At 53.5% G+C, this 16,251-nt stretch overlaps 7 protein-coding genes across 7 annotated transcripts; 4 read left to right on the top strand and 3 right to left on the bottom strand.

Moving 5' to 3' along the window:
- The first annotated feature begins 75 nt into the window (after positions 1-75).
- Positions 76-2,638, top strand: LAESUDRAFT_673397 (bifunctional purine biosynthesis protein ade10). The gene is made up of 9 exons (XM_040905524.1): positions 76-113; positions 164-290; positions 343-419; positions 477-968; positions 1,021-1,254; positions 1,313-1,488; positions 1,541-1,669; positions 1,725-2,512; positions 2,565-2,638. The coding sequence occupies exons 1-8, from the start codon at positions 98-100 to the stop codon at positions 2,274-2,276; spliced, it is 1,803 nt and encodes a 600-aa protein (XP_040767560.1). The 5' UTR covers positions 76-97; the 3' UTR covers positions 2,277-2,512; positions 2,565-2,638.
- On the bottom strand, positions 2,594-3,142 carry LAESUDRAFT_645754 (zf-DNL-domain-containing protein; the record flags this gene model as incomplete). The annotated part of the gene is made up of 2 exons (XM_040903938.1): positions 2,594-2,744; positions 2,805-3,142. 2 exons carry the CDS (start codon positions 3,140-3,142, stop codon positions 2,594-2,596), a joined length of 489 nt encoding a protein of 162 aa, XP_040767559.1.
- A 207-nt stretch (positions 3,143-3,349) lies between these two features.
- LAESUDRAFT_721972 (glutaredoxin) lies at positions 3,350-4,121 on the bottom strand. Its single transcript, XM_040908105.1, has 4 exons — positions 4,066-4,121; positions 3,735-4,018; positions 3,605-3,675; positions 3,350-3,548 (listed from the first exon to the last, which is right to left on the bottom strand). Exons 1-4 carry the CDS (start codon positions 4,102-4,104, stop codon positions 3,448-3,450), a joined length of 495 nt encoding a protein of 164 aa, XP_040767558.1. The 5' UTR covers positions 4,105-4,121; the 3' UTR covers positions 3,350-3,447.
- Positions 4,122-4,439: 318 nt separating this feature from the next.
- Positions 4,440-9,799, top strand: LAESUDRAFT_756049 (uncharacterized protein; the record flags this gene model as incomplete). Its single annotated transcript, XM_040912118.1, has 19 exons — positions 4,440-4,532; positions 4,585-4,774; positions 4,829-5,974; positions 6,029-6,177; positions 6,225-6,414; positions 6,473-6,640; positions 6,704-6,924; positions 6,980-7,224; positions 7,278-7,599; positions 7,652-7,798; positions 7,853-8,020; positions 8,070-8,344; positions 8,397-8,529; positions 8,579-8,798; positions 8,852-8,950; positions 9,011-9,183; positions 9,236-9,463; positions 9,517-9,610; positions 9,666-9,799. 19 exons carry the CDS (start codon positions 4,440-4,442, stop codon positions 9,797-9,799), a joined length of 4,395 nt encoding a protein of 1,464 aa, XP_040767557.1.
- Positions 9,800-9,903: 104 nt separating this feature from the next.
- On the bottom strand, positions 9,904-10,542 carry LAESUDRAFT_756048 (uncharacterized protein; the record flags this gene model as incomplete). Its single annotated transcript, XM_040912117.1, has 1 exon — positions 9,904-10,542. The coding sequence occupies one exon, from the start codon at positions 10,540-10,542 to the stop codon at positions 9,904-9,906; it is 639 nt and encodes a 212-aa protein (XP_040767556.1).
- Positions 10,543-11,523: 981 nt separating this feature from the next.
- Positions 11,524-14,028, top strand: LAESUDRAFT_796113 (MFS general substrate transporter; the record flags this gene model as incomplete). The annotated part of the gene is made up of 13 exons (XM_040913974.1): positions 11,524-11,878; positions 11,932-12,145; positions 12,199-12,309; positions 12,369-12,497; positions 12,557-12,741; positions 12,804-12,841; positions 12,898-12,941; positions 12,998-13,072; positions 13,130-13,183; positions 13,243-13,384; positions 13,443-13,501; positions 13,562-13,727; positions 13,783-14,028. 13 exons carry the CDS (start codon positions 11,524-11,526, stop codon positions 13,849-13,851), a joined length of 1,641 nt encoding a protein of 546 aa, XP_040767555.1. The 3' UTR covers positions 13,852-14,028.
- LAESUDRAFT_461208 (uncharacterized protein) lies at positions 13,877-15,187 on the top strand. Its single transcript, XM_040902565.1, has one exon. The coding sequence runs from the start codon at positions 14,208-14,210 to the stop codon at positions 14,934-14,936; it is 729 nt and encodes a 242-aa protein (XP_040767554.1). The 5' UTR covers positions 13,877-14,207; the 3' UTR covers positions 14,937-15,187.
- The last annotated feature ends 1,064 nt before the right edge of the window (positions 15,188-16,251 follow it).

The following is a 16,251-nucleotide window of genomic DNA, read 5'->3' as shown; positions in this document are numbered from 1 at the left end:
TAAACGGAGAAAGTCCTAAACACGATCGATCGAGATATACATTGATGAGCACGTTTGGCAATGAAAATCTGGGCACAACCACTGTCTCCCGCCGCTCATGTCTGCACCAATCGGTAGAGCTCATCCAAGCTGCCCTATGGCTGTATGCTAATATGTTGACAAGCATTGCTGTCGGTCTACGACAAGGCCAACTTGCTCGAGTTCGCGAGCTCGCTGCATGAAGCAGGAGTTCGCCTCCTGGGGTCTGGAGGCACCGCAAAGAAAATTAGGGAGGCAGGCATCCCTATCGAGTACGTGGTTTACCATTGAGCCCACCGATTGTGCTGTGACGTCAGGATCTAGGGATGTCTCGGATATCACGAAAGCTCCGGAGATGCTAGGCGGTCGAGTGAAGACGCTCCATCCCGCCGTCCACGGCGGTAAGTGCCTGCTATCATGCCGTCTGAAGCGATCAATAATTTTTTTTTTACCACCAGGTATTCTCGCGCGTTACATCCCTTCTGATGAGGCCGATCTCAAGGCCCAATCTATCTCCCCGATCTCCATCGTCGTCTGCAATCTATACCCGTTCACCTCCACCATCGCCCAGCCGGGTTGCACTCTCGCCGACGCGGTCGAGGAGATCGATATTGGCGGCGTGACCCTCCTCCGTGCGGCCGCGAAGAACCACGCCCGCGTGTCCGTGCTCTCGGACCCCACCGACTATGTCGAGTTCATGGAGGCATGGCGCGTCAGCAAGGGCGACGTCGGACAGGCACTGCGGAGCAAGCTCGCACTCAAGGCGTTCGAGATGACAGCGAAGTACGACGATGCGATCAGCGGATACTTCCGCGAGCAGTACGCGTCAGCGGATTTGCTCCCGGAGAAGCTGGCCGGACCTGTGCAGCGGATTGCGCTTCGCTACGGCGCGAACCCGCACCAAACGCCTGCTCAAGCATATGTTACTGAGGGAGAGCTGCCAATCAAGGGTACGTCTGCTGTCCGCCGTCTAGATGATGCCCATTGATCAGAATGTCGTAGCACTCTGTGGTTCTCCCGGTTACATCAACCTGCTGGACGCGCTCAACTCTTATGCACTTGTGAAGGAACTGCAAGAGGCCTTAGGCCTTCCAGCTGCAGCATCCTTCAAGCACGTATCACCTGCTGGTGCGGCTGTTGGCATCGAGCTCGATGAGACAGAAAAGAAGGTCTACGGTGTGGACGACCTCAAGGAGCCGTTGACACCAGTGGCATCTGCATACGCCCGTGCTCGAGGTCAGCTTCAGATATGTGGTGGCGCTAGCAGAGGATGCGCTAACGAGGGCTGTGTCAGGCGCGGATCGCATGTCCTCTTTCGGAGACTTCATCGCGCTCTCTACGCCTTGCGATCTTGCAACCGCTCGCATCATCTCTCGTGAGGTCTCAGACGGGATTATCGCACCTGGATACTCCCCTGAGGCATTAGGGGTGCTCTCCAAAAAGAAGGGCGGCAAGTACTGCGTCCTGCAGGTGTGCCTCAGCTTGCATGTTTTCACGGGTAATGACTAACTCGATCTCGTAGATGGATCCCTCATACAAACCTGCCTTGATGGAGACGCGCCAGGTGTATGGCATCTACATGCAGCAAAGGCGCAACGACGCCAAGATTGATGCGAAGCTCTTTGAGAATATCGTTTCAAAGAACAAATCGGTACCAATTCAACACTTCCGCCTCTAGTGTATACACTCATGCCGCGCATCTACAGCTTCCCAATCAGGCCCTCACCAACCTCATCGTAGCCACGCTCGCGCTCAAGTACACCCAGTCCAACAGCGTCGCATATGCCTACCGAGGCGCTATCATTGGCATTGGCGCCGGTCAACAGTCCCGCATCCACTGTACGCGACTCGCTGGTACCAAGGCGGACCTCTGGTGGCTCCGGCACCACCCGCGCGTGCTTGCGCTCCCGTTCAAGAAGGGCGTGAAGCGCGCGGAGAAGGCGAACGCAATCGACCTGTTTGTCGGCGGTGAGGTGCTCGAGGGCGGCGAGAAGGCGCAATGGGAGAGCCTGTTTGAGGAGGTGCCTAAGCAGCTGACGGCGGAGGAGCGCGCGAGCCATGCGAAGCTTCTGGATGGTGTGGCATGCTCGAGCGACGCATTCTTCCCCTTCCCGGACAACGTGTACCGCGCAAGGAGGAGCGGTGTGAGGTACTTGGCTGCCCCGAGCGGAAGTGTGATGGATGCTGAGTGCATCAAGGCTGCTGATGAACATGATATGGTGTTCGCGCACACGAGCCTGCGCTTGTTCCATCACTGATTGTGAACAGTGGTTGTCGGCGAGGATATATTGGGCGGGGAACAAAATGCAGCCGAAAGCAGGGCCTCCTTGTATCTAAAAAATAAGCTTCTGGAGAGAATAGTTGGCTCATCTCCCACATATGCCGGACTGCGTTTGTTGACGACAGGGCATCGGCGGCCATTTCGTATCAGTATCTCCCGACCTTGAGCTGATGAGCAACTAGCGATGGAGACTCGATTGATAGAACAACCGGGCTAGACTCAACTCTGAGTTATAGTCATAAGATGACGACAGGAAAAGGCATACCGAGGATCTTGATATCGTACACAGTGCCGCTACTCCGGGGCATATTCTACTACCCCATCTTCGAGGAGCACACCCCGCCTCACCTTCTCTCCTTTCGCACGTACGAGATCCTCAACTGTCTTCATCTTTCCATCCTCCGTACTCTCCTTGAACCATCCCAGATGGTCCGCTATTAGATGTCTGATATGAATAATAATGAATACGGTCCACACATGCGCTAAAAGCTAATCAAGTCCTCACCGATTCTTGCATCCTGGGCACTGCACGATCACAATTCCCTTTTCATAGCTTCTGCGTGTAAATTGGTGCGATGACCGTGTGCCACACGTGGTCACCGTACAGGTGAAGGTCAACGAAAGCCGTGGCTCAATGGCAAACGCTGCTGCATCTTGCGATGAGGATTGAGCCTCCGGGCCTTGCTCTAATCTTTCCGGAGATGAAGATGAAGGCCTAGAAGATGAAGCTTGAGTCGCATTTGCCGCAGAACTCGAGAGCGATCGAGGAAGCAATGCTGCAGGTTGTCTCCCAAATGTCCATGGATGTGATATTCGAGCGAGAGGGACGGCAGAGGATGCCATCAAGGATCTCTGTATGGACGTGCGTAGCCCGAACATTATGAAGAGCAGAGCAAGAGTGCGGTGGATATGCAGGAAGATTGAAAGAATACGCTGACAGAGTACAGTTGGGCACGTGAATACTGAATGGTCCGTTATAGGCGCTTCCTCCGATCATGTCAAGGCCCCAGTACTGACAAGTGAAAGGAGCCATAATTATATACAATACATTCATGACAAACTGATGAGCATAGTATGGCATATAGTAGGGAGGGTATGGGATCCTCATCCTGCCCGTGTACATGAGCAGAGCGTCAGGCCTCGGTCATCTACGACAAGCCAGACGATGCTGCCGTCTGGGCTTCCTCCTCGAGCGGAGGGAGGACACCCTTCTTTTCCAACAGCTCCTCAAGCTCGCCTGACGAGTGCACTAGACGGGATTCGAAGTGATAAGTTCCCCCAAAAGGTAACTTCGGTGGTACTTACTGCTGCAGAGAATGTCGAAACCTCCCACAAACTCCCCGTCCACGTATAACTGAGGGATTGTTGGCCAGTCGCTGTACAGTATTTTCTGTTATCAGAGAGATTCAAGCCATAACATAGATGATATACGCACGAGAACTCCTTGATCCCACTCCTGAGCTCAGAGTCCTCCATTACGTCGTATGTCTTCAGCTTCTCCGGAGATACGCTATGGAGACCGAGAATTTGCACAGCGCCACGCGAGTATCCGCACCGAGGTGCATCCGGAGTACCCTTCATGAACAGCACGACTGGTGTCGACTTCACCGCTGATTGAATTTTAGACCTCGCTTCTTGTGAGAGGAAGCGAGCAGCGAAAGAGAGTGTGGGAGTTCGGAAGCTTTGGGTTTGCACAGAGGATCGGAGTAGAGGATTGACCTAGACAGAGTCAGCGTCGAGCACCGGGCAGACAGTAGATAGCATACTGTCGAGCGGAATGCTGAGCGGAACATGCTGGAAGACATGCTGGAGGTATGAAGCAAGGTGAAGCCGAACGCGAACCGAATGGCGCAAGTTTTGGTTACAATGCTGATCAATCGGAATCAAATCGGAATAGCTTTACTGGCGAAACGTGGTCTCGTGACCGAGAAAAAGAACTTATGGTTGATAAGTCTACATTTAGCAACCGACGGTACAAAATTGAAAATTCCCTTTGGGTTCGGGCGCCTAGTCTGAATGAAACACGCTTTGAAACTCCGCCTCAATGATACGCGTCGCGTCTGCGGCGTCACTCAATTGCACCTGCTTCCCTGTTCCTTCACGCTGCTGTCTGTCATCTTTCTTCTGGGTATTGGCTAGAATGTCCGACCGTGCTATGCGCGAGAAGAAAGCGAGGCTTGAGAAGTTGGCCGAGTACAAACGCGCTCGGGAAGGCGGCGGTCGTACCTGGAAGGTATAATTCATTTCGTCGTGTCTTGTTGCTGGAGTTACATTATGATGTCTAGGAAGATGAAGACGTTCGTATATATGATGAGGTAACTGAAGAGCAGTACAAGTCTATCGTTCGTGGGAGGCTCGCGAAGGACGACTTTGTGGAGGATGATGGTGCCGAGGGCTACATGGACAATGGATTGGACGATTTCTCGGAGGCAGAACAAGGCGCGGATAGCGAAGACGTTAGGGGAAAGCGAAAAGGTGCATTCTATGTGCATCTATCTGTGGAGCTCAAACACTGATATCGATTTGCAGCAAAAAGTGGCAAAGCTGATTCGAAGGCGAGACCAAAGGGAAAACCCAAGGCGCCTCCGCCCACTGTCACCCCTTCCATTAGTGCCTATCGTCCGGCAGTCTCAAAGGAGCAAGAAGATGACTTCATGCAAGACATTCTTGGCCAGTTCAATGATATGGAGAAGACCGTTAGCAATGCCACCGCAATCTCAAGGTCTCGCAAGCGCAAGCCGAGCATAGAGAGGAACGAGGAGCGGGAATTCTCAACCAAGCCCCGCACATCTTTATATCGGCATCGTGATGCCTATCATCATAGGTCCTCCTACCCAACCGCAGACATGTCCTCCGATGGATTCCTTGATGACCCACTAGACCACATTCCCGCCAGCGACGATGAAATCCTCAGCCCCAAGAAGAAGATGCGGACTGAGGCTAGCGACCTGAAGCCCGCTATCGAGCAGCTAAGTCAATTGGGAGTTTACAGCGACGCTAGCGAGCCAGACGAGTATGATTCGGCCTTCGACGACAGTGACTTAATGGATGTCGATATTGCGGAGCTTGACAACCGGAAGCCGAAGCCCGTGAACTCAGGACGCATACAAGTGAAGATGGAGACGGAGGAGGAACATAAGCCTCTAAAGCCTATCAATGGCAAGCTCAATATGAAGCAGGAGACGACGCCGTCTTGGCTCTCTGTATATGAATCCTTGAAAACCGCCCCGGAAGAGATGATAGGTCATTCGACTATGGCCTCGGGGATCTCAAGTAATCCCTCCGACGTCTCTGTACTTGAGCCAGATGGCTCGCTGCGATTCTTCTGGCTCGACTACCTGGAACATGAAGGCAAGCTATATTTTATTGGCAAGACGCAAGACAAAGCATCGAAGGCATGGCTTTCATGCTGTGTCATGGTGGAGAATTTGCAGCGGAATCTGTTCGTTCTCCCGCGCGAGCGCCGCGTCGATCTAGACGAGGAGACTGGAGAAATATACGAGACAGATGTCATCCCCGAGATGTCTGACATTTATAGCGACTTCGACCAGATCCGTCGCAGGACTGGTATCAAGAGTTGGAAGGGCAAAGTCGTGAAGAGAAGGTATGCGTTTGGGGAGAAGGACGTCCCGAGAGGTGAATCTCAGTGGTTCAAGGTCGTATATGGCTTCAATGGTACGTAAATGAACGGTTAGGTGAAGTTCTAAGCGATTGAAGCACCTCGTCCAGAGCCTCAGCTTCCGAATAATGTCTCTAGTCCTAACTTTGCTCGCATCTTCGGCACCAATACTACCGCATTCGAGTTGCTGGTACTCAAGCGGAAGATCATGGGTCCATGCTGGCTTCAGATCAAGAAACCTCAGCTAGATCACAAGGGAGTGAGTGTGCTTCCATTGAGAATTATATGTTCTCTCATTCTGCTTAGGTGTCTTGGTGCAAAGTCGAAGCCACCGTGTCTGATCCCAAAGATATTAATCCGTTTTCTGAGACTGATGATCAAGCCCCGAGGGAGATGCCTCCTCTCAACGTCGTGAGTCTTAGCTTGCGGACAATTGTCAACCATAAAGAGAACAACCGCGAGATCGTCTGTGCCACAGCTCGAATCTGGTCAAATTGTATGCATTCTCACGTTCATATTTACATCGATTTGATCATAATGGCTTGATTGTGTAGTGGACATCGACGATCCCACTCCACCCGAAGCTCTACCATGCACCGTCCGAACGTTCGTCCGACCCCTGGACAAGTTCCCGCCCAACTTCGAGACTCGCGCTCGAGGCAATGGTAAAGGAGTGATCTCGCCGATGAAGAATGAGCGAATGCTTCTGAACAGCTTGTTAGGTATATCCTCCTTTGCAACTGAAACATGCTCGGAAGTCATAGACTCATCGTCGTATTTTGCAGTTACTATTCACAAAGCAGATCCGGACGTGATCGTAGGACATGAGTTCCTTGGCGTGTCCTTGGATGTCCTACTTCACCGGATGCGCGACTTAAAGGCGGATCATTGGTCAAGGATAGGTCGCTTTAGAAGATCTAAATGGCCAAGCATCGGCCGGCAAGGTACCAACCTTAAGTTCGTCAATGGAAGATTGCTATGTGACCTTGCAAGTGACAGCGCGAAGGTGCGTGATCTTATCGTCCTCGATGAGAACGGTTTGACAAACGAACACATTGTAGGGCATGATATCCTCGACGACCTGGTCTCTAACAGAGATGTGCAAGACACATCTGAAAAGCGAGCGACAGGACATAGATCCAGACGACACAGCGAGCTACTTCGACAGTAGCGTTAGCTCGCCTGAGCGACTGCTCACCTTCGTTCGTCATTGTGAACTCGATGCTCATTTTCAGATGGCGCTTGCTGCGAAAGTGCAAATATTGCCTCTGACGAGGCAGCTCACGAACCTGGCGGGCAATTCATGGTAGGCGCGGGGGCTCTCAGCATGCACAGAGAGCTCATCTAGATGTTTGGTAGGAATAAGACCTTAAATGGTGGGCGTGCCGAGCGCAACGAGTACATTCTGCTGCACGAATTTCATCGCTTGAAGTACATTTGCCCGGACAAACTGTGGGGCAAGAAAGCGGCTACGGCAGAGAAGGTGTCCCATGACGATGATGCAGAAGGCGGCAAGACCACAAAAGGGAAGAGAGATAAGTACAAAGGAGGTCTTGTCTTTGAGCCGAAACGTGGACTGTGGGACAAGTACATCCTTGTCATGGATTTCAACTCGCTGTACCCCAGCATCATCCAAGAGTACAACATCGACTTCACTACTGTCGAGCAAATGGAAGATGAGGTAAAGTCATTCAGAGTTTGCCGGTGAAGCCATTGCTCACTACTTTCGACAGGACGGCGAGGAGAAGATGCCGGAACCGCCAAGCTCTGACGTTACTCAGGGCGTCCTGCCTCGCTTGATCGCCACTTTGGTGAACCGCCGTCGACAAGTCAAGAGCTTGATGAAAGACCGCAAAGCGACGCAGTCGCAACTGTTGCAGGTACAACTATTAGCTTGTTTGTCACGCGAGGGTTTTTGCTCACCTCATTTCCAGTGGGATATCAAGCAAATGGCTCTGAAGCTAACCGCCAACAGTATGTACGGATGTCTCGGTTTCGAGTATTCGAGGTTCTATGCGAGGCCACTCGCCGCCTTGACGACCTTCAAGGGACGAGAAATTCTGACACATACGCGAGAACTGGCAGAGAGTCTGCAACTCGATGTAGGCAAATTCCCCTCATCGGCATGCTCATGCCGATCGTTATATCCAGGTCGTTTACGGAGATACCGACTCTGTGTTCGTCAACTCAAACGTCACTGACCTCGCGGAAGCCTTGAAGATCTCCGCAGAGTTCAAGAAGGCTGTAAACGACCGATACAAGCTGCTCGAGATCGATCTGGATGGCATCTTCCAGCGGCTGCTTCTTCTGCAGAAGAAGAAGTATGCTGCCATTAAGGTGGAGGACGGCACGCGGACGTCGACTGAAGTCAAGGGTCTGGATATGAAACGAAGAGAGTATTGTGTCCTCTCCAAAAATGTCTCTCAGTAAGTACCCATTGGTCCATAGGCTATATGGCTTCGTCTGATGGCCATGCAGTTACGTTCTCGAACAAATACTTTCGGGAGAAGCGACCGAGACGGTCGTCGAGCGAATACACGAGTATTTGACGAGCATGGGGGAGGATGTGCGTGCCGGCAAGGTCAAGATGGACGACTTCATCGTCTTCAAGGTATCTGTCAACGTTCACATTCTGTGGTACTGCGCTAACACTGGAACAGCGACTAGGCAAGAATCCGGAAGACTACCCCGACGCCAAGAGCCAACCTCATGTCCAGGTCGCAATGCGCATGAAGGCAAGGGGCGGTACGGCTCGCGCAGGCGATGTGATACCCTATGTGTTCTGTTTGGGCGAGAACGGCGAGGCTGCGAAATCGGCGCAGGCTGACCGGGCGAAGCACCCTGACGAATTGCGCAGGGCGGAGTCGGAGCTGAAGATCGGTGAGAATGCTTCCTCTACTCTTCTTCAGGGACGCAAGCTGATGGTTAGGAAGACTACGAGTACTACCTGTCGCAGCAAATACTCCCTCCAATTGAACGGCTGTGCGAGCCGATTGAGGGCACCGATCGTGCACGACTAGCGGAATGTCTAGGTAAGCGTGCAGGCGCTATGTGCTTCTGTGTATTTGCTCATACTTCTCGTCGTCTTAAAGGACTGGATGCAAGCCGCTATCGCTCTAGCGCGGGCGAGTCAGAAGAGCGGTACTTCGGCACCCTCGACTCGCTCATATCGGAAGCCGAGCGGTTCAACGATGCGGATCATTTCATCGTGCGGTGTCGTCAATGCAAGGCTGAGATTGCATTTGAGCCCATCAGTGACAGAGAGGTGCACATGACTATCACTATACGACTTGACAGGTGCTCACTCGCCGTGACAGTCATCACTTTTATTGCCCTCCGGTCCTACATGCCCCGGATGCAAGTCCGTGATGGGCACGGCAAGTCTTCAAGTTCAGCTGGAGACGCAGATCCGCGAGCATATAAATAAGTACTATGAGGGATGGACGGTCTGCGACGACCCGACGTGCGGGAACCGCACGCGCATGATGCGCGTCTATGGCCGGCGGTGCTTGCGACAGGGATGCGCAGGATCTGTCTCGTTTGAGGTAGGTTGCTCGTCGGCTGCATACCGGATGGCGTGCTGATCGGTTGGTAACAGTACTCGGATGCGCAGCTCTACAATCAGCTGCGATACTATGCTTCCTTGTTCAGTGCTGAGAAAGCAATGAAGGCGGTTACTGGCGTCAAGCTTGGTGCGTGTCCGTCGGCATCGGTGCCGCTGCTGTGGTCTCATGGTACTTCTGATAGATGAGTTGAGAGCACTGGTCAACGTTCAGGCAGAGTTTCTGCAGACGATGGACGCGACCGTCGAGAAATACCTCGAGCAGTGCGGGCGGCGATGGGTGGATCTCACGTCGCTGTTTTCCTTCATGAAGGTGTAGGCATCTGTGCAAGCTCTCTGATTTTTGGCATCTGCATTTGCATGTAGCTTAAGACTGTTGACTGGAGCAGCTCTCCGGACTTCCTGCAATGATATTATACCTCCTTACGTCTTATTATCGTCTCCTGGATATAGAGTGCGTGTCGTAGCGTAGCTACGCCGATAGTATATAAGCGGTGACGTCCGTAGCCCGTCCTCCTCTTCAAGGGGCACGACCGACTCGACGCGCGTGACCCGCGCGATGAACAGCTCAGACGCGACACCCTCGCCATCCCACACTGGTGCCTCCTTTCCTCCGCGGCTCTCCAATGACTCGAGGTCATGCAGCGGCCAAGATCCCGCGATCAGCTTACATGAGAGCGCTCCGAGCGCGCCAGCGAGGACGGGCAGGCCTTCTGCCGTGAGAGTGAAGCGCGTGGCTGAGAAAGGGTTCGGGTATAGGTCGGGCTGCGAGAAATGCACGGCGAGGGCGGCCTGCGCAGCAGAGAGGATGTTTACGACCATGTGGGAGGGCAGATGGGTCGCGGCGTGCGCTTCTTTGAGCGAGGTGGCGAGGCGGGAAGGTACGCGCAGCGAGAACGCGACGAGGGGGTGAGGGTCCATGGAGACGGAGCTGAATGAGGATAGCGTCGCACCGTGAAACCGCTGGTGATCCGACGAAGAAGGTGTCGGGGTGCCGGAGGGAGGCATTAGAGCGGTCACGACTGCGACGGGCTGCGCGGTCTCGCGAAGTAAAGTGCGCATATTTTCGCGTATAAGGCGAGATTCATCGCTCGCGGTGTGTTTGAGTCGGAGGCACGGATGGAGTATGACGGATTTGCTGATGAGATCACGGCAGAACGGGGACGCGTTGGAAACGCGACATGCTAGCAAGCCTGCCGACGCCAAACGAGCCACATTCATGAGCTAGATAGATGCGAGCATGAGCTTTGTACTAGAAGTGTTGAAGACGAAGAGCGGACCTGCGAGCTGGCAGCAGACAAGTCCGAACGCCGTGACGGCGGCGCGAATCTACCTTAGATGTCATGTGACTGGACGTAGCGAGTTGTTTGTATGTGTTGAATTCTAAGGCTCCTGATCACGATGCGATCGAGATGGGCGGCGGCATACTTGGCTTTCTGCTTTGTTGCCCACCGACTCAGAGGCCAGTCATAAATCAGCGCGGATAAGCTTGACACTCAACGGATTACGGCAGCCGAGAAATGTATAGAGATAATCATTGCGAAGGCGAGTTGGTGGTCATCCAGCACTGGACGTCGGCGCTCAGCGCTCAGCCATGGCCGACACCGAGGCGCGCTCGCAGGTACGCGCGAACAAACCTCATGTGGATGTCGATCGCGCACTCACTCGGAGCATTAATGCATCATATCGCACTAAATCTTTGTTTGAGTACCTTTTCAGAGCGCCAGATGGAACCATGCGTCGGCGGGAGTACGCATGATCGCATAGGGGCAGCTACGCGGAAAAAGGAGGTGCTCCGATGCAGCGCGAGAAGTCCACGTCGGACACGATCTCAATCTCAGATTTTAGTCTCCGAGTTATTCTAGCCAATCGTTCAGCGGTGTTTTCAGTCAGATTCAATCCCCGGGAACATCCCGAGACGGCATCTAAGGTGTGCTCCGTGGGGTATCATATCATGAATCTGCACGGCAAGCATGGCGCGATATAAACCCATCCATCATCAGGGCATGCTCCTTGTCACCATCTCTCGCTACCTTTCTCGCCATGACTCACGCGCGCGACGAAGAGGCCACCCTCGCCGAGGAGAATGCGAACCACGTCGTCCTCCGGAGCCTTGAGGACGTCTCGGAACTCGTGGACCCCCGCCTTGCTCCCGCAGACAGACCGGACAACGAGGTCCTCGACGAGAGCTATGTACAGCAGCTCGAAGACTACATACACCACCGAGACCACCATCTGCAGAAGGAGGGCTTGCATGAAAAAGAAAAGGCAGAAGACTTTTCCCAGGAACCTCTCTATATTGAGTTCGAGAAGGGCGACAAGCAGGACCCTGCGAACTTTTCTCCGGCACGGAAGCAGGCAATTCTGCTCACTGCGTGCCTGTTCTCCGTCCTTGTCGGTGAGTGGACTGCTTTTGGCAATAAATGTATTGCATACCGACAGGTGATTCAGCATCCTCCTCCTCGTCATACGCGATCGGTTTCACATCAATGATGCGCGATCTAAATTGCACGGAGTTCCAGGCTACTCTCGGCATCTCACTATATTGTCTCGGATTTGGTATAGTGCCTCTTGTCACCGCGTCATTCAGCGAAGAGTTCGGTAGACAGCCATTGTATCTGTGCAGTGGGATTGGTTTCCTGCTTTTCACCATTGCTACGGCAGTGTGAGTACCTTTGTGGCTCGACTCGTAATCATCGACGCTCAAGATGATTTCAGTGGCAAGAACATTCAAACAGTCCTGATAGCGCGTTTCTTTGCGGGCGCCTTTGGTTCAACGGGTTCGACCATGGTGGGCGGCACCGTCGCTGACATCTTCTCTACACGAGAGTACGTCCCATTTCACTGGTGTGCGCTTACAACATACTGAGCGCGACGCTCCTTTGTAGACGTGGTGTAGCAATGGCTTCCTTCGCCGCTGCTGCCATCGGCGCAACCGGCGTTGGGTGCCTTGCCTCCGGCTGGATCGAGCAGAACCCGCACCTCGAATGGCGCTGGATTCAGTGGATACATGCTATGTATGGTAGTATCCTCCCTATTCTCCATGCTTCTATTCCTGAAGCTCTCTGCATTTTAGCTTCACGGGCGTGTTCGTGGTCGCTGTGCCGGTTTTTATGAAGGAGACGCGTGCGTCGGTGCTGCTGGTGCGGTTGGCGAAGAAGATGCGCAAGGAAACCGGTGACAAGAGAATCCGTGCGCGTATTGAGGACGAGCGTGCGTCGCTGGGTACACTCATCTATATCTCCTGCACGCGTCCGATCTGTGAGTAGATCTTTCCCATGCGACGAAGGTGCTGTTCGCTTACGCCAAGATTCACGTGTTAGATCTGCTATTGACTGAGCCTGTGATTGCGAGCTTCACGGTGCGTTGTGAGACTTCTCTGCCTTCTAGCTCTGCTGATCACCATTTGATATGCAGTTGTGGGTCGGATTCGCATGGGGAATCCTTTACGTCATGATAGAGTGGGTCACGTTCTCCCTGATCGGTGGAATGCCAGACTGACTATAATGTCGCCTAGGGCCATTGGTCCCGTCTTCCGAACACTGCATCACTTCAACGCGGGCGAGGAGGGTTCGGCGTTCATCACCATTACGTACGTGGTCTAGCTCGACAGAGGTGTTCAACTACTCACAACTTGAACTACTCACAGGATAGGCGCCATGCTTGGCTTGTGCACGAATGTGATTCAGGAGAAGATGTATAGGTACGTCATGCTGTTGTGAATTTAAACGATGAGCTTAGCCCACAGTCGCCGTTGCACAGTAAAAACGTTGCCACTCGAGGACCAGAAGCGCGGCTGTATGCGCCAATGGCAGCCGCCATCCTCTTCCCGATTGGCATGTTCATCTTCGCCTGGTCGACGTACACTCAGGTGTACTGGATCGCTCCGGCGATCGGCATTGTTGTACGTACGCCGCCATTCCGTTGCGGACTAGCGGATCCTCACCCCTAGCTCGCTGCAGCTCATCATGTGGGCACTGTTCATCATCTACCTCGCCGTGTTCACCTATCTTGCGGACTGGTACGTACCTCTTTCAATGTCCCTACCACCTCTCCGCTCACCAATTGCTTTCGATTGTAGCTACGGCACGTTCGCGTCATCCGCGCTCGCCGGCCAGAGTCTCTTCCGGAACCTGATGGGCATGGCGTTCCCGATGTTCACGACACAGATGTTTGCCAGGCTGACGTACCACTGGGCGAACACGCTGTTCGCGCTCATCGCAGTGGTCATGATCCCGATCCCGTTTGTGAGTATCGTCCTTCGCTGTGTAGTGGGATTGCTTTGTTCATTGGTTGCTGCAGGTGTTGTTCTTCAAGGGCCCAGCGATCCGTGCACGCAGCAAGATAGCTTCGCAGGTCATGCATATCTGATGGCGAGACCGCTGTCTTGGGACAACGCTCCGTCTAACCCGAGGTGGTCGTCCCCACCTGTCATCACCAACACTAGGCGGCCGAGCGTCATGCGGGGACGCACACTAGGTTTTGTCTCCACCGCCGCTCCCATAGGAAGGATAGCAAAACTGTACACTAAGCACGCACTGATTCTTGTCGCATGGTCACATATAGATTACTAGCATTCTTGTCATGGCTGCGTTTATGCATAGAGTGGTCTTTTGGAGTAGATACCATCCAATAATGTCATCATTAGCACCGGTATCTGAAGGAGCCGGGAGAGCAGGAGGTGGTCGTGTACCGGTGAGCATCCACCTGACCCGCAGTCTCGCCTGATGTGCCGCACCGCTGAAAAATTGCACAGAGGTCAATCGGAGGCAGGCAGCTCCGTGGAGGACCCGTTGATGGAGAACCAGGGCGAGCGAGGGCCGGCCCCGCCGTATACGGAGGCGACGAGCAACAGCACTGATAGCGGCATCGCGTTCGGTGACGGGCCCATGCTCGCGAACTCTGCGTCGAGCCCGAGCATGTACATGTCGCGCCCGGAGCTCGTTTCTGTGGATACGTCGAACTCGTCGCGGAGCGCGTTCGGGCAGACGAGGCGTCCGGGTTTGTTTCGGCGGTCTGAGACGGCCCGGTTGGCGTCGGGGCTGTCGCATCTGCTGTGGAGGCTCCACCCTGGCCAGCGACGGAATACGAATGGACATGAAAACGCGAGCGCGAACGACCTCACAGATGTACGATCTTCTCCGTTCGACTCTCTGAGACCGTCGAAAGAGCAGCAAGGTACGCGCGGAAGGCCACGCAGCTGGACTATTTGCATGGGAGTTGGAGGTACCGGTCTAACGATGCGAGCATCAGCCCTTCAGTTACATAGCTCACGGTGTGTCATTTATCAGCAATTGAGAAATCGCTCACGTGGTAGCCTGGTGTGTGTGAGTGTGCGCATGCAACCGTTGAAAATGTTGGAGAGAGGGCAGTGTGCAGAGCAGGAAAGGGACGAAGAGCCCAAGGATGCTGGGTTTGTTTTCAATTTGTTCAGAGAGCACTTACAGCCGAGATAGGCCATGATTCATTGCCGACCAAACTAGTTCCATTCCAACCCCTTCTACCACCTACTAACAATCCTTAGCAGAAGTCTACCAGCATTTCCATGTTCCCTCCCTCGACCTATGCCCTTGTGCTCCTCGTGCTGCATTCATCGGCTGTCCAGGGTCGTTCCCATCTGTTTGGCATATTTCCATGTCCCCTCTCTCGACCTGTGCCCTTGCGTTCCTCGTGCTGCGTTCATCGGCCGTCCAGGGTCGTTCCCGACACCCATCTCTTTGTCCTCTTCGCTCTTCTAAGTTCTCATTGCATCACCCGCTGCATGATATCTATGGAAATCACGGACTGTTTTGCTGATTCATGCTCTTACCCCATCACAGGCCAGGCTAGTTTTCTCCACTGACGCTCCCCCATCATCTGGCCTCCTTGTGCTGTTTAATCCGCATGATGCTGCTGCAAATGACCCTTCATCGACGCCATGATAGCCGCGTCACATGATGAATGGTAAGGGCTGTCGATATCTAAACGCGAATGCTTGCCTAACTCATTAGCTTCGACGCTGAAAGACCTGCAGTCGGGCACTCTTGTTTAACAAATTAAAGATGAGTGCAAATGAAGGACTTGCCTGCTGGCAATGTGTATAACTGCATAGAATGCCGAGTGCAAAGGCCATCCATTCTAAAAGATGCGTGGTGGGCAGGGCAAACACCTCCGAAGGCCGCAGGTCACCGGGGTATGCGATCGTTTCAGATTAGGCACTGAAAATTGGCGAAGACGACCGCAGCGCGAGACTCACGCATAATTATGCTGCCAGGTGAGCCCATGCATATGTCCATGTCGTATCGGCGTAGCATGATGGCCGTGTCGAGACCCGAGTTTGCAGAGGCATAAATCGCGCAACGGTGGATTTTGAGCTGCCAAGGATGTCCATGAGATTGTGCTGTGCAGAAGACGTTATCGCGTGATAAACAATCACTATGCAAACGCATATGAAATTTTGTCAGTCCGGACGGGTTTATCAGCCCAGCAATGACTAGTAGGACTCGCACTTTCATACAAAATACGTACGCTCAAGCTGCGGCCATGCATATGAAGAAGAATCCCCGGACTCCGGACTGTGGAGATGGCGATACAGAACATGAATAATCAATCTCAAGCCCACGAAACTGCGATGATGTGTGAGCAAGCGGCTGCGAAGGGAGAAGTGCGTTGATCTGGGAGTAAGTGGGCACAAGCAGCCGAGCACGCAATGGTTGCATGGCGTGAAGAAATGAGCCAACGTTGAGCCGCCAGCCAGAGAACATCCCATCCTCTCGCGCTCACGTGATGACA

The sequence above is a fragment of the Laetiporus sulphureus genome (genome assembly GCF_001632365.1).
Source record: "Laetiporus sulphureus 93-53 unplaced genomic scaffold LAESUscaffold_6, whole genome shotgun sequence".
Taxonomy (NCBI): Eukaryota; Fungi; Basidiomycota; class Agaricomycetes; order Polyporales; family Laetiporaceae; genus Laetiporus; species Laetiporus sulphureus.
Note: the sequence above shows the minus strand (reverse complement) of the source record. Positions and strands in the feature narration are given on the sequence as shown.